The 17079-nt window shown below is 41.4% G+C and overlaps 1 protein-coding gene across 1 annotated transcript in view; it reads left to right on the plus strand.

Annotated features, from left to right (window-relative positions):
- The first annotated feature begins 1907 nt into the window (after positions 1–1907).
- LOC135553287 (uncharacterized) overlaps positions 1908–17079 on the plus strand; it is a 93419-nt gene continuing 78247 nt past the window's right edge. Inside the window, exons 1-15 of the mRNA XM_064985454.1 lie at positions 1908–2021; positions 2367–2466; positions 8190–8258; positions 8686–8710; positions 10316–10333; positions 10483–10554; positions 10648–10784; positions 10913–11029; positions 11108–11165; positions 11249–11296; positions 11408–11476; positions 13745–13884; positions 14270–14401; positions 14498–14555; positions 14793–14873. Of these exons, the coding sequence (XP_064841526.1) occupies positions 2440–2466; positions 8190–8258; positions 8686–8710; positions 10316–10333; positions 10483–10554; positions 10648–10784; positions 10913–11029; positions 11108–11165; positions 11249–11296; positions 11408–11476; positions 13745–13884; positions 14270–14401; positions 14498–14555; positions 14793–14873 (1051 nt within the window). The 5' untranslated portion in view covers positions 1908–2021; positions 2367–2439. The remainder of the gene's footprint in view (positions 2022–2366; positions 2467–8189; positions 8259–8685; positions 8711–10315; positions 10334–10482; positions 10555–10647; positions 10785–10912; positions 11030–11107; positions 11166–11248; positions 11297–11407; positions 11477–13744; positions 13885–14269; positions 14402–14497; positions 14556–14792; positions 14874–17079) is intronic.

The following is a 17079-nucleotide window of genomic DNA, read 5'->3' on the forward strand; positions in this document are numbered from 1 at the left end:
TATTTTGCATTATGAATGGAAGTCACAGTTGTGTCATGCTTAGCTATTGTTTCTAGGATTGCCATGAAGTTCCCTTTCTTATCTGACTCTGCAGACTCATCGTGTCCTCTTTGTGCAATGTTTTGTGTGGCTGTAAGTAGTAGTACTTCTCCTATTGTTTTAATATAGTCCCGATTTTCTTGAACCTGTTTGTTGTGTTCCTTGTTTAGGGCATATACCAGTGTTGTATTACTTCTTACAGCTTTCTGATAGTCTCTCCATGTAATCATTGCTTGTTTGTGCTATTCATACCTTGCATGAATTGCAAATCCCCCTCTTTGTAAGTTTCCTTCTTCCAGTTGTTAAAACCCAATTGTGAATCAAATGCAGTCTCTCAGACTTTGGGCTAAAATGCCCGCAGGCGTAACAAAACACAGAGTCTGATTTTTTTGAATATTCAAGCCAGGGGTGGATATGGTACCAGGCCGCCTTGAAGCTCCTCCTCTGGTCCCCCATCAGAGTTCTTGGGTATATGTTCATCATTGGTTGCACCGGTGGTTCCTCCTGGGATTTGGTGATGTCTGCCAAAGAAAAAAATATTTAATTAAAAGTATCTATTTGGGCAATTTTAGATATACCATTGCCATCTGGCAACTTCTGAAATCCATCTGATATCTATATCACAAGCCCAATAGCATGTTAAATAAGAATTCATTTCAATCACAAACCGACTCATTTCTATACACCATATAGACTGACTAATTGCACTGCTTTACAAGTAACCACAGATGTATTCAACAATGCACCACAATGCACCACTGCTTGTGGACACACGAGGCTCCTCTGTTGGTGTCTCACTCTCAGCCTCAGCCTCTCCATCTGTCTCACTTTCCTGCTCTACTATGCCTTCACTCTCAGGCACTCCAATGGACAAGTCTTCCTGCTCTCTCTCTGCAGGCTCTCTGCTCTCTATACTGCTGAACCATCTGGCTCTGTCACACTGTCTGCCTTGTCTTTTCTTTGGAAGAAGGACACGATGTCCTTCTTTCTCTTCATTTTGGAGCAAACTAAAGAGCAAAAGCAATGGGGACCACGCTTATTAATTAATTAACTTAAAATAACTGACTTGCTAGATAACTACCATTTATGTCTAACCGTTTTACGTTACAATGTGTTTACGGAGTGTGGTTTAACGAATCCATTTGAAAACGGCCTGAGTCAGCGACATGAGTCAGAAACAGTTATGGTGCGTTCAAGATAACTGGGAACTCGGAAAATACCAGGTCAAATCATGACCTCAGTGATCTTTGTCGTGGAAATACTCATTATTAAAAATATAGCTTAGACACCGGAGCTTGTGAATTCAAAATATACTTTATTACAAAGTAACAAACCGAGCTGGTCCCACTAGCGGTTCTGGCGGGGGCCAGTGCCCCTGTGACAACAATTTTGGACCCCCTTGTGGCCCCCCTAAATGTGGAGTATGAAATAATTTTGACATAACAAATTTTTGCTATCGTTCTTTTTTGACATCCATTATTAGACAGTGGCATCGCGGAACACTAATTTAACCCACACATTTTGTAGAGGGGCGGCTTCAGGCGGAACACAACAGGATCGTACCATATGCATCTGTAAGTTTTTCTCTATTCAGAAGTTGTAAGAAATTCCGCACGAATATTAAAGTTCAAGCACAAAGAAGGAAATATAGAGGTGAGTAAAATTGTTCATATGTTGTATTTGTATTAAAAGCATTACAGAAGTGTACCGTTAGATCAGCTTATCTTAACCTGGCCGTTTGTTACTTTGGCAGTATGAAAAATGATAAAATATATGATCAACAAACTCATGGTGCTGAGTGTTTTTACTTCAAGGCAGTCGCTGTTTAAACTGGATAAGTCCTTTGCGCAACTGCAGTGAAGACTTCGCGCGCCGTTCCCGCAATTTCGCATAAATTGTTGAGACACACCTCTAAACAAGAGAACGTAAAGTTTTCAGCTATTTACGGTCGAAGACGGGATGTTTTAGCAGAAGTATTCTAGGTAAAATTAGGCTGTTTTGTGGACGATGGTTAGTCCTTTTTTATCGATTGTGCGTGGTGTGGAAGGCATCACATTCCACAGCGAATTTCGCTGCTAAGCAAATCACGTCTCATTTTATAGCTTGGTTTGACAGTTATTAGTTGGCTTTGAAGTTTGTAGGTATTGCGAAGTTAACCTCCAGGCGACCATACTTCTCCCTAACCGTATATTCTTAATAACAGAAAGTGCTGCTTCAACTTATCTCAGGTTTTCGTCTACCACGCGGCAGAGGCAACTTCTTTACCATCAAGATCAAACATTTTCTCCCAGCCGGTTATTTACAGCTTCCGTTGTGTTGTGTTACAGATTCACACGATAGAGAACACAGCAATTTTGACGGACTGGGTCGAGGAAACGAAACGTAAACCAAGCAAGATAAATGTTGCCTTATCGGCTCGCTTGTCAGGTGGGTTTGTCTTGCTGGGTTTGTCATGCCACAACTGTTGAATGGTCGGGGTGTATGGAGGATGATCAGTGCTCGTTTTAAAATTCCGAAACTTAAATGCTCAATTGAAATGCATGTGTATGTTTATATCAGTGTGCATGATTCATGCCACAATGAAATTGCAATGTTAAAATGAAGATAGCTGATTGGAAAAGGTAAATGGTGAACAGACTTATAAATGGAAAGGGGCTTTTTTTTATTTTACAACTTCCAAATTTAGCATTTTTCTCTTCATTTTCAAAGTGTATGCAAATCGCTTTCTGGAAGCGTGAACCAGGAGAACAACACCACCACCATGCAATGAAACATCATAGCCGTGTAACGCTCTCGCATTGATGTTTAGACTACTGTAACTGACAGGGTTCAAACTGCTCTCCTGTACACCAGAATAGCAACTGAACCTGCTAAACCTAGGCAATTTAGCTTAGGGAGCCAATGCAATTTCTCTTGTCTCAGGCATAGTTGCACAACAATATCTAACATGTAATCTAACAAGTCTGCAACAACTACCTAATACACACAACTCTAAGTAAGGAATGAAATAAGAATATATAAATATATGGATGAGCAATGGCAGAGCGGCATAGGCAAGACGCAATAGATGGCGGAGGTCAAAGGATGTTTAATTGTAACCGAGGTGGTTCAGTCCCTACATATTCATGATGAGTAGGGGTTTAAATGAAATTGGGATCCTTAATCTTAAGACAAATCCCTAGCTGAAAAACCTATTTTGTAATATGTAGATGCATAAAGTAAACGACATAGTAGTTGCAGAAACTGACACTAAGAGCGTTGAAGTACAGGGCTCAACTTCTCTGCTGTTTTGGTGCCCTTTGGCCTCATTTAAAACTGTTGTGTAAATTTTACACTGAATATATGTGTGTGTCATTTCTGAAACGACTGTGCGCACACATTTTCAGAATTATAAACTTGGCATACACATTCTCATTTTATAAATCAGATCAGTCATAAAAATGTGTTTGTGAATAACTCTGCCTAAACACCTTATGGCAACAATAACCCCCTTTATTTGTTGTATAATTTGGAACTATTGACATTAGGCCATGGCATGTGAAATAAGTAAATATTTTAGTTTATCAATAGATTATTGGGATTCAATGTCCTGCCTTTGTATAGGCTCAGAGATTAAAAAAGGCAATGATGTCGCACTGCTATTGCACAGCAATACTGTAGCCTAAGCATACTGTCAAATATTTTACATAAGCTACCAGTCTATTTACTTTGTTGGCAGGATGTTTTAATCTTTAGCAGTAATTTATGCTGTATCTGGAAAAGGACTGTCAGTTTCTGGAACAATGGCAAATTCTTGTGAACGTGTCAGCAGAACGTTTTAATTCAACAATGTTTTGCATGAACTATGATTGATAACCAGCGAATTCTGAAACATTGTCTAAGGCAGGCTACAAAAAAATGCAATAATAGTACTTACAGTAGGTCCTACTTCAATGTAAAATATAAACGGTTCGCCTGTTAAACTCGACTGTATACCGGTATAATAACTCACGTTGCCTATGATATTCCAAAACTTGAAATACATATAGCCTATCTACAGTGCCTTGCGAAAGTATTCGACCCCCTTGAACTTTGTGACCTTTTGCCACATTTCAGGCTTCAAACATAAAGATATAAAACTGTATTTTCTTTGTGAAGAATCAACAAGTGGGACACAATCATGAAGTGGAATGACATTTATTGGATATTTCCAACTTTTTTAACAAATCAAAAACTGAAAAATTGGGCATGCAAAATTATTCAGCCCCTTTACTTTCAGTGCAGCAAACTCTCTCCAGAAGTTCAGTGAGGATCTCTGAATGATCCAATGTTGACCTAAATGACTAATGATGATAAATACAATCCACCTGTGTGTAATCAAGTCTCTGTATAAATGCACCTGCACTGTGATAGTCTCAGAGGTCCGTTAAAAGCGCAGAGAGCATCATGAAGAACAAGGAACACACCAGGCAGGTCCGAGATACTGTTGTGAAGACGTTTAAAGCCGGATTTGGATACAAAAGATTTCCCAAGCTTTAAGCATCCCAAGGAGCACTGTGCAAGCGATAATATTGAAATGGAAGGAGTATCAGACCACTGCAAATCTACCAAGACCTGGCCGTCCCTCTAAACGTTCAGCTCATACAAGGAGAAGACTGATCAGAGATGCAGCCAAGAGGCCCATGATCACTCTGGATGAACTGCAGAGATCTACAGCTGAGGTGGGAGACTCTGTCCATAGGACAACAATCAGTCGTATATTGCACAAATCTGGCCTTTATGGAAGAGTGGCAAGAAGAAAGACATTTCTTAAAGATATCCATAAAAAGTGTCGTTTAAAGTTTGCCACAAGCCACCTGGGAGACACACCAAACATGTGGAAGAAGGTGCTCTGGTCAGATGAAACCAAAATTGAACATTTTGGCAACAATGCAAAACGTTATGTTTGGCGTGACAGCAACGCCGCTCATCACCCTGAACACACACCATCCCCACTGTCAAACATGGTGGTGGCAGCATCATGGTTTGGGCCTGCTTTTCTTCAGCAGGGACAGGGAAGATGGTTAAAATTGATGGGAAGATGGATGGAGCCAAATACAGGACCATTCTGGAAGACAACCTGATGGAGTCTGCAAAAGACCTGAGACTGGGACGGAGATTTGTCTTCCAACAAGACAATGATCCAAAACATAAAGCAAAATCTACAATGGAATGGTTCAAAAATAAACATATCCAGGTGTTAGAATGGCCAAGTCAAAGTCCAGACCTGAATCCAATCGAGAATCTGTGGAAAGAACTGAAAACTGCTGTTCACAAATGCTCTCCATCCAACCTCACTGAGCTTGAGCTGTTTTGCAAGGAGGAATGGGAAAAAATTTCAGTCTCTCGATGTGCAAAACTGATAGACATACCCCAAGCGACTTACAGCTGTAATCGCAGCAAAAGGTGGCGCTACAAAGTATTAACTGAAGGGGCTGAAAAGGGTGCTGAATAATTTTGCACACCTATTTTTTTTCAGTTTTTGATTTGTTAAAGTTTGAAATATCCAATAAATGTCGTTCCACTTCATGATTGTGTCCCACTTGTTGTTGATTCTTCACAAAAAAAAATACAGTTTTATATCTTTGTTTGAAGCCTGAAATGTGGCAAAAGGTCACAAAGTTCAAGGGGGCCGAATACTTTCGCAAGGCACTGTATTTACTAGCCTACTAGGTCCAATTTAAATGAGAAATGCACATTATCAATTGTTGTATGGGTCCTTCAGGAATTTTACCCCGGTCTTCTGATTTTCGCTCTTCTCACTAACACATGGTCTAAAGTTTGTGGGGAGGTGAGCACATTCTAATTTTTTTTTAAATAAATACATGTTTTTAAAAGCCAAATTTTGTGTGAATTTGTGCATGTACATTTTGGGGTATATTTTGTACATTCGCGTGGTTAATACATTTTTGGAGTCGACTCGCCACAACTACATCATTGTGGCTAACAGTTGGAAAAATAGCAGAGAAAGGCAAGCGACAGCAGCGAAGTCCTGAATGGCAGTACTTTGAGAACGAAATGCAAACGTTACGATTTGGAATTGAGATACAATATTTGTGGCACAGGTGCAATCCTTAACCATCTGAAAGGGATGCTCAGTGAGACCCAAACTGTTGCTGGCAGCAGCACCGCTGCATTGTGAATTCACGTGGAATTCGAGCTCTCTATGCAAAAAAAGAAGGACCCTGCCTCAAAGATAATTTGTGAAAATCCAAATATCTTCATTGTAAAGGGTTTAAACACTGTTTCCCAGGCTTGTTCAATGAACCATCAACAATTAATGAACATGCACCTGTGGAACGGTTAAGACACTAACAGCTTACAGAATGTAGGCAATTAAGGTCACAGTTATGAAAACGTAGGATACTGAAGAGGACTTTCTACTGACTCTGAAAAGCACCAAAAGAAAGATGCCCAGGGTCCCTGCTCATCTGTGTGAACGTGCTGCAAGGAGGCATGAGGACTGCAGATGTGGCCAGGGCAATAAATTGCAATGTCCGTACCGTAAGACAGCGCTACAGGGAAACAGAATGGACAACTGATCTTTCTCGCAGTTGCAGGCCACGTGTAACACCTGCACAGGATCGGTACATCCGAACATCACACCTGCAGGACAGGTACAGGATGGCAACAACTGCCTGAATTACACCAGTAATGCACAATCCCTCCATCGGTGCTCAGACTGCCCACAATAGGCTGGACTGAGGGCTTGATTGAGGGCCTGTTGTAAGGCAGGTCCTCACCAGACATCACTGGCAACAACGTCGCCTATGGGCACAAACCCACCGTCGCTGAACCAGACAGGACTGGCAAAAAGTGCTCTTCACTGACGAGTCGCGGTTTGGTCTCAACAGGGGTGATGGTCGGATTTGCGTCTATCGTCGGCGGAATGAGCGTTACACTGTGGCCTGTACTCTGGAGCGAGATCGATGTGGAGGGTCCGTTATGGTCTGGGGCGGTGTGTCACAGCATCATCGAACTGAGCTTGTTCGTCATTGCAGGCAATCTCAACTCAACTGTGCGTTACAGGGACAGACATCCTCCTCCCTCATGTGGTACCCTTCCTGCAGGCTCATCCTGACATGACCCTCCAGCATGACAATGCCACCAGGCATACTGCTCGTTTTGTGCGTGAATTCCTGCAAGACAGGAATGTCACTGTTCTGCCATGGCCAGCGACGAGCCCGGCTCCCACGTCTGGGACCCCCCCCCAAGAGTGTCCAGGAACTTGCAGGTGCCTTGGTGGAAGAGTGGGGTAACATCTCACTGCAAGAACTGGCAAATCTGGTGCAGTCCATGAGGAGGAGATGCACTGCAGTACATAATGCAGCTGGTGGCCACACCAGATACCGACTGTTACTTTTGATTTTGCCCGCCCCTCTTTTGTTCAAGGGCACTAACTGACTAACTGAAATGGAATGTCTGTGGAACTTGTTCAGTTTGTCTTAATTGTTGAATCTTGTTATGTTCATACAAATATTTACACATGTTAAATTTGCTGAAAATAAACGCAGTTGACAGTGAGAGGATGTTTCTTTTTTTTGCAGTTTTTATTTATTGATAAATTTATATTAAAAAATATATTTAATTTAATTTTTAAACAAAGGCAGTTTAAATGTAAAGAGTGTCCGTTTGGTACATCCTGTAATGATGAGTAGGCCTTGCTTAGACCTGAATAGTTGCATTTGTTCCGAGTCAATTTCCATACACTGAAAATTAACATGGACGATGTTACGTGAGAATGTTAAATTGGTTATTTGAAAAATGAAAACATCCACTTTCGACTTCATTTTGCACAGTGCATTTAGGATTTTCTGTTTATTTGGCTTCCAATGACCATTTAGAATTTCTGAACCATTTTCTAGTTTTATTTCAACTTTGCAATTTAATTGTGGTATGAATCATGCACACTGATAGAAAAATGCATTTTATAATTTTCACACTCCTATTTAGTATTGCATTTTCAAACTGGCCCTGATCATGCTCCATATGGGTGACTGGTATGTGAATGTGTTTTGACACTTTTTTTTGTTGTTGTTGTTGTAAAGGTGGTTAGGTGATTATTCTATCCATATGACTTGTATACAGTTCTTGTTTGTCGTGGCTATGATAAATGTTATTTTCGGCTGTAGGACTGTGGTGTGAGGTTTGACACCATCCGCCGTTTCAAGCAGCATGTCCGCAGGAAGCAACATCAACAGGTGGGATGTCAAGCAGCTCATAATTGTTCAAGATGTGTTTTGTACAAACTGCATTTCTAAGCTATGGCAGGCCAACCCTCCTTGAGAGCTACTGGGGGTGCAGGCTTTTGCTCCAGCCCTGCTTTAATACATCTGTTTCAGTTCATGGCCACAATGAGCAGGTTATTTATCTTGTGTATTCGTGCAGGGCTGGAACAATAGCCAGTAGCTCTGCAGGAAGACTGATTGCTGCCCCTGCCATAGGAACACTGCCTGTACAAACCACAGCAGGAAATCAAGGTCTTGTGATGAACTGAAACTCAGTGTACTTTTTGTTCAAGGATGTGCTTTAAGTTGGAGACATTAGTATTTTCATATTGCTGTTTTTTAAATTGGCATTAAAATCACTGCATGTTTTATCTGTCTGTGTCTGTCCCATCAACTACAGCAAGTGGCAGAGCTCTTCCAGACAGGTAGGGTGTGTCTCTTGTTGCAGAATGCTTAGAATTGTTTTTTGGGGTGATATGTGAAAAACGGATAAAGAAAGGTTGAAGTGTAACAAAGTAACTGTCCAGTGAAAATCTCACTTTTTAAAACGTTCACATTTTTACAGATACTGAAGATGTTTACTTGCCCTATATTTGTGGCCAACGCATAAATCGGAGAAAAACGCTTCAAAACCTCAAACTTGTATCTCATGCGGACCGTTTAAAAAATGCTTGCCATTTCCTCATCGAACATGTTATCTCCTTGAGGATGAGCTGGCCAATCAACGGTCTACTTGTGTAAAAAGAAAAATGTCATTACCGGTATATGCCCACTTTTGTTGGGGTATTCCTACACCATTCCAGCACAGAAAAGCTGCCTTTTAGCATATGATTACAATATCAGTGAAATAGTTATCCTTCCAAGAAATTGTAAGTAATTATAGATCATATTTCATATAAATCACCTTGTTGTTTTCACCTTGTTGGCTAGGGGATTCAAACTAGCGACCTATTGGTTACCAGCCCAACGCTCAAACCGATAGAGTACCTTGGGTATGGTCTGTGCACTGTGCCAGGTTACCAGCATAGGGTTGCTTTCTGTCAACCCAGTCACTATTCTGTGTGTCTGAGACAGCTCTTAAATCTTAATTTCAAAAGTAACAGTTTGGGAGAAGGGCTTCCCCTTTGTCTCTATGGGGGTTTTCTGTTAGGAGAATGTGTTTCTTGTTAAAAGGCTGAATGGCACTAAAGGGAGTGAGCAAAGACACTGTGTAATCTTGGGGTTAAGTGTATTTATTGGTATAATTATATAATGGCCTATAGTTATCTGTACTTAAACCTATAATGGCCCGTAGTAATATTGTGGTCCGATAATGGCAGGTAGCAATCTTATTGCCTATAGTAATCTACTTATTAGTTTTTGGAGATTATGTATAGGCGCGCCACCAATATAATTGATCTAAAGAACTAGAGGGAGGGGAAACTGTCACGCTGGTATAAAGGATTTGGAGACAGGTACAGGAATACACAATTGGGGTTTAATACACCCAAAAAAACACGAATACAAAAACACTGGGATGTACCCAAACAAAAGAGCGAGGGTAACCTTGTTGGACGATACAGACGTGAACAATAACTGACAAAGTCAGAGGGCACATATATAATATACTAATCAGGGGAAATGGGAACCAGGTGTTTGTGTGTAATCAGACAAGACAGTCCGGGGTTGATGAGTCCCATTCAGTGAAGCCTAGAAAGCCGGTGACGTAGACCTCCGGAACTGGTGGACCGATTGAGCATCAGTACCGGGGGGATCCGTGACAGAAACCCCACCTAGAGGGAAGAACTTAGATTTGGAAACAATGGTGGAGTAAAGCTGAGGGGATATGGTTATTAGCAAAACGTGGAGGGACTATGAAACTTGTATAAAAGGAGTGGACTGAGTCCGGCAGTTACTCCATGAACCAACTCTACTTGTTACTTTGTAATAGTCTATTTGAATTCACAGTATCAGAGAGATTATTTAACCAATATTTCCTATTTCCATGACATCTCTCACCCTCCCACTTTCTCTTCCCCTCTCTCTCTCAGATGAGTACCACGGTCAAGGTAAGCCAAATCTGCTGTCTTCAGTTTACAAAGTAGTTAACAGTGGACTTCCATTTCGATCCCTAGCCTGCTCTCCTAGCCCCTACCTCTTCAATATTCACAATGTGAATGGACTAGATTGATCTCTCTGCTCTTTTTCTTTTGTGTAGTTTACTTTGCCCCTTTCTTGGTTCTGGAGCATCTGGCCAGGAAACCCACAAACACCCCATATCCCATCATCGGTAAGTGTGTGTTTCTTTCTAACTTCTTCATTTGTGTATGTCCCAGGTCTGTGACTTGTGTCTTTCTGACTTCTTCATTTGTGTATGTCCCAGGTCTGTGCCTGGTGACATTGTGTGTGAGTCCAGAGGGGAGGGATACTTTCTACCTTTGTCACAGTTGTGAGGAGAAGTGTGGCCCAGGACAGATCATAGACCACCTCCTCTCTGCTGACCACCTCTCCAACTACTATGTAAATACACACACACACACACACACACACACACACACACACACACACACACACACACACACACACACCAATTAAACTGCAGCCAGAGTAGTCTGTAATTTGTTTTGTTTAATTTGTGTGTGTATCAGAGCTACACAGACCCTGATGTGTTGAGTTTCTCCTGGATGCCTAACATGGATATGTTGAACCTCCTACGGCCGTTAGCTGTCAAAGAGATGGACAAGAATGGACCTGGAGTGCTACGGGTAACTGTACTGGTTTTCTCATTGTGATTGGTGTGTGTGCCGTGTCGGGCCTACTCACGTGTGTGTATTTGTGTGTAGGTGCTGGACATGCCTAAGAGTGTGTCTGTGAAGTTGAGGACAAGTGGCTACTCTAAAGGTACAACTGTCACATCACTGCTATTCATTGGTACAGTAAGAAGTTACTCCACACGATTAACTAACTTTCTTTCTGTCTCTCAGTCATGCAGGCCCTGACTCAGACTGACAGGCTGGCTGAGTGTATCAGAGGTGAGTGTGCATGTCCTTTTCTCTTCAATCACTTCTTTATATCTAGTTTAACATCTGTGTTGACTAAATCTATCCCTTTTTTCCTCTCACTACATCCCTCTTCCTCTCTAGCTGACAGACCAGAAAGGATGACTATACAAGAGTACCACAGAGACCCCAACAGGAAACACCCTCTGCTGGGTAGGAACCATTATCATAAACACTGTAGCAGGGGGGAAGAGGAAGGCTGTGACACAGTATGTCAGTGACCTCAAAATGGCATGTGCACATCGCAGTAGACTCTGGTTCTAGAGACTACCATAACTACTAGTGTTGCACGGTGTACCGAGACTTTTTCGATACTATAACGTGAAAAGCGGTTCACTATTAGAATTTGTTACTTTCTGTCAAATGTGTCGTAAGTTTGAAAAGAAACTAAATGTATTGAACCTGTTAGAAAATGTATTCATTTGCCCAAGCTTATCGTAAGAGATGAGCAGAAGGCATCAGTGATTTGTATTCCCAGCAACTTTCTGAAGGAATGCCCTTGTCTGTGTGTGCCGTGTGTGCCGTACGTGTTTAACACTTTGTGTAGCCGTTGGTGATGCTAATAGGGTGGCACACAATTGGCCCAGCATCATCCGGGTTAATGGGAGGGTTTGGCTGGGGTAGGCGGTCATTGTAAATAATATTTTTTTAACTGACTTGCCTAGTTTAAATAATAAGTATTCAGGTAGATGGAAAGGCTTTCCCAAAAACCTTTTATATTAAGTACAAATTAGCCTATGCCTACCTGGCAAAATAATTATTTGCATCATTTCAATGGGCATTTGTTTTGCATACTCCATCACACGCCAACGCTCTAACCACTAGGCTACCCTGCCGCCCCAGATAACTGCTAACCAAACAGTGCTAGTCTCATGCCACTTCATTTAAAAGGTAACTACACACAAACAGGAATCTTTGTGGTTAAAGCGTCATTGTGGACTTAACACATTTATTGATTTTTCTAAAAAAATAAATAATAATTGAGCAAAAACCTAAAAGAAGTGGGAAAAATCTGTCACATCTGCAGTGTTATCATTTTGGTATCATGATATTAAACCTTTTGTAGGTTTGTGATGGTAATTAAAATATTGAACAAGTTTATGACAAATGCTTGAATCCAATTAGTATTTTATTTACCAAACGTAAGTTTTACATCTCCTTATACTGTCAACTTACACATGTACATTCTCATTGATCAGGTCAGTTATATGATCACTTTGTGACTTTATCAGCGCTATTCTAGATAATAACGGTCATGCATGTTATCGTCTTTGTTTTCCATGACCAGTGCAACGAGGCTTGTTATTCCCGAGAAGTGTTACTTAACACCCACACAATGAACATAATACTATACGACGTGCCCAAGCAGATATTTGTGGGAGAAGTGTTTTTTTGTTACAGAGACTCTCATATAGTGAAACCGAGTCAGTTCCCATCAACCTGGTATCGATGTAAAAATTCTGGTATAGTGACAACACTAATAACCACTGCTACATAGCAGAGGAAATGGCCATCACCCAGCTATTAGGTTGCCAAACGGAGATAAAGGATCAGTTGACGACTTCCTCGTTCAGATGTCTCTTTATTCACAGCACACTAACACTGCCTCTCAGATCGACATCAATAAAGTAGTGTGTCCCTACGCATGTTAGCGTTTTTCGTCATGAATCTTGTTCTAGGGGCAGCTCTGCAGAGTGGTCACTAGCTGGTACAGCCAGAGTCTCATAAAATCAGATTTTAAACCTAATCTTAACCACACTGCTAACCCTAACCTTGAATTCAAAATTTTTGTTTTCGTGAATGTTTACAGTGTAGACCATCCCTTTTCTCAGATGTGGGGCTGTAGGTTTTGGCAGAGAGCTAGACAGACGGAGGCCTCAATATTCAGCTAGACAGTGAGCATAAGTACAATGGCATGTTATTAATTTGCTTAATCAATGGTGGGGGTCTTTAGAATACCCCCAAAATCAACTTTAACCCTTCACTTGTCAGAGCATAAACCTGAGGTGAGTTCAAAAAAATATGTTTGCAGTGAACATGTAGCCAGAGTAACAATTTTAGTTGAACGATTTTTGAATTAACATTCTGAAATGTTACGGTGAAACATCAAACAGTGACATTTTCTAAGGATTACTGTTGCTTTTTAGTGACAATATTCAAACTGAAAACAACTTAGCTAAAAATCTACATGGCCACTTGATTATTTTTAGCAGTAGTTTAGACCCAAAACAGACACTTACGTTCGCCGTACAGTATCTTCTCTGACTGTTAGCAAACATTGGCGAACGATCGCGAACAACACAAAACAAATGGAATATATTTGCTAACGTTGGCCAATGTTCACAAACTATTTCCCTTGTTGAACGCACCTGTGTGTCAGTGACTACCCCTAACTTCTGATCCTTTACCTGTGACCTGTAGGTCTACAGCACCTGGTGGAGTACTGCTGTGAAGGGCATGACCAAAGGAAATCCTACCTCTGTCAGCTCTGCCGCCTCCCTGTCCCCTCACGGAGGGTCATCAAACACACACTCGGCTTTGACCACCTCTACTGGTACTTTGTAAGTAACTGTGTTTGTGTATCTGGGGACTCGCACTTGGTAAGAATCTGCTACCAGCAACCAGTCATTTTCAATGAAAGGAAAAGAGGACAGACTCACAGTCTTAAAGGTCGACCACAAGAGAGCAAGCAACCAATGTTCTGCATTTCTAATATTATGCAAATTACAGCGAAGTTACCGCACGGTAGCCAATCGGAAGAGGGCAAGCTCATGCAAGCAAGCTTCGACGTTAGCTAACCAAATTTTTTTTCCATGCATGCTTTTTGAGGATACACCCGTGAGGTGGTGTATCAACTATTTCATCGCTCATTACAGCTTCAAGTGTGGGTCTGGCATGTGTGTTACACCCTCTACTGGTATTTCTTGACTACCTCTGTATGTGTAGAAGGTGTTTCACCCCTCCACCCTCCTGATGAAGGACTGTTATAAAGAGTACAGCTGCAGGTTCATCGCCATGATCCTGGACCTGGCCAATCAGGTGCAAGACATCAGTCAGTCAGCCAATATGGAGATACAGGTGAACAATACCACACCCCTATCTGTTGACTGCACCCTCAAACCAATAATTGAATCAATCTGACTGATAACCTAATGGTCTGTCTGTCTGTTACAGCAAGTTGTGTTGGAACCAGCAGTGTTCTCCTCAGTTGAGTTTTCTGTCTACACAGAGGGTGAGTAGACATGCATACAACCGCACTCTTTAAAATAATGAATAGATGTGGTCTAAGCCTCTGCCTCCAGAACACGTATACTGCTGTAGCATGAGGTTGAATCCAGCCAACTGCTATTTCAGCAACCCACACCTCTTGAAAAAATTTCAATCATACATACATGTATGTACAGCGTGTGTGTACACGCTGTAGGGTCTCTATCACACACACACACTGACATATGTTTGCTGTTTGTAGCTCTGAGGAAGTTGCAGACCATTAGGAGAGCTCGTAAGGAGGGCAGCCTTAAGACCAGCATTATACCTGGAGACAAACTGGGTACGTACTGGGAAGGAATGTTTTCACATGTTGCCTTGTTGAAAAGCACATCTTGAAATCTGTTCCATTTCTATTCCTCCCTCTGTTTGTATGACTTCTGCCTCTTGCTCAGTCACCCTCAAATCAAGGTTTATCGGTCACGTACACAGTTTTGCAGATGTTATCGCAGGTCCAATGCAGTACACACAATTTAAAAATAAAACAAAAAGAAAAAACAATTTTAAGACCTATCAGAACGAGAAATGACTGAGTCCAGAATATAAATATTTACACTACATGACCACTACATGACCACATACTTTTGGCCATCTGCTTGCTGAACATTTGTAAATAAGAATTTGCATTAAATATGGAGGAGTCCCCCGTTGCTGCCGTAACAGCCTCCTCTCTTCTGGGAAGGCTTTCCACTAGATGTTAGAACATTGCTGCTTCTATTCATCCACAAGCATTAGTGAGGTCGGGCACTGATGTTGGGCGATTATGTCTGGCTCAAAGTCGCCGTTCTAATTGATCCCAAAGGTGTTCGATGGGGTTGAGGTCAGGGCTCTGTGCAGGCCAGTCAAGTTCTTCCACACAGATCTCAGCAAACTACTTCTTTATGCATCTTGCTTTGTGCATGGGGCATTGTCATGCTGAAACAGGAAGGGCCTTCACCAAACTGTTGGCAAAAAAATGGAAGCACAGAATCGTCTAAAATCCAATGGCGGCGAGCTTTACACCAGTCCAGCCGACGCTTGACATTGCACATGGTGATCTGCGGCTGCTTGGCCAAGGAAACCCATTTCATGATGCTCCCTACAAACAGTTATTGTGCCGACGTTGCTTCCAGAGGCAGTTTGAAACTCAATAGTGAGTGTTGCAACCGAGGACATACGATTTTTACGCAGTTCAGCACTCGGCGGTCCCATTCTGTAAGCTTGTGTGGCCTACCACTTCGCGGCTGAGCTTTGGTTGCTCCTAGACGTTTCCACTTCACAATAACACTTACAGTTGACTGGGGAAGTTCTAGCAGGGCAGAAATTTGACGACCTGACGTCACTGAGCTCATCAGTACGGGCCATTATACTTCCAATGTTTGTCTATGGCAATTGCATGGCTGTGCTCAGTTTTATACACCTGTCAGCAACAGGTGTGGCTGAAATAGCCTAATCAGCTAATTTGGAGGGTTATCCACATACTTTTGGCCATGTAGTATATGAATATAAAAGGTGCAGCTATGCCTTCTTCAAAAGGTAGAAGCACAGAATCGTCAGAACCCCCTTGACTTTTTCCCAATTTTTGTACAGTCTGAATTTTTCAAATGGATTCAATTGATTTTTGTCACTGGCCTACACACAATACCCCATTTAATATAAAAGTGGAATTATGTTTAGAAAAAAAAAAAAGTTTACAAATGTAATTAAATGAGAAGCTGAAATGTCTTGAGTCGATAAGTATTCAAACCCTTTTGTTATGCAAGCCTAAATAAGTTCAGGAGTAAAAATGTGCTTAATTTTTTAAATATTTAACCTTTTATTTAACTAGGCAAGTCCGTTAACAAAGTCTTATTTACAATGTAGGCCTAGGAACAGTGGGTTAACTGCCTTGTTCAGGGGCAGAATTTTACCTTGTCAGCTCTGGGATTCAATCTAGCAACTTTTCGGTTACTGGTCCAACCACTAGGCTACCTGCTGCCCCACTTAACTTTACAAGTCAAATAATAAGTTGCATAGACAATAATAGGGTTTACATTTTTTCTTTTTAATGGCCAGCTCGTCTCTGTACCCCACATGTACATTTATCTGTAAGGTCTCTCAGTTGAGCAGTGAATTTTAAACACATATTCAACCATAAAGACTAGGGAGGTTTTCCAATGCCTCGCAAAGAAGGGCAGCTATTGGTAGATGTGTAAAAATGGAAAAAAGCAGACGTTGAATATCCTTTTGAGCATGGTGAAGCTATTAATTACACTTTTGATTGGGTGTGTATTGATACAAGATACAGGTATCCTTCCTAACTCTGACGGAGAGGAAGGAAACCACACAGGGATTTTTATCATGATGCCAATGGTGACTTTTTAAAACAGTTACAGTTTAATGGCTGTGATAGGAGAGACTTGAGGAAGGATCAACAACAACAGTTACTTTACAATACTAACCTAATTGACAGAGTGAAAAGAAGGAAGCCTGTACAGAATAAAACATTCTGAAACATGAATCTTGTTTGC

The sequence above is a fragment of the Oncorhynchus masou genome, chromosome 13, assembly GCF_036934945.1.
Source record: "Oncorhynchus masou masou isolate Uvic2021 chromosome 13, UVic_Omas_1.1, whole genome shotgun sequence".
Taxonomy (NCBI): domain Eukaryota; kingdom Metazoa; phylum Chordata; class Actinopteri; order Salmoniformes; family Salmonidae; genus Oncorhynchus; species Oncorhynchus masou.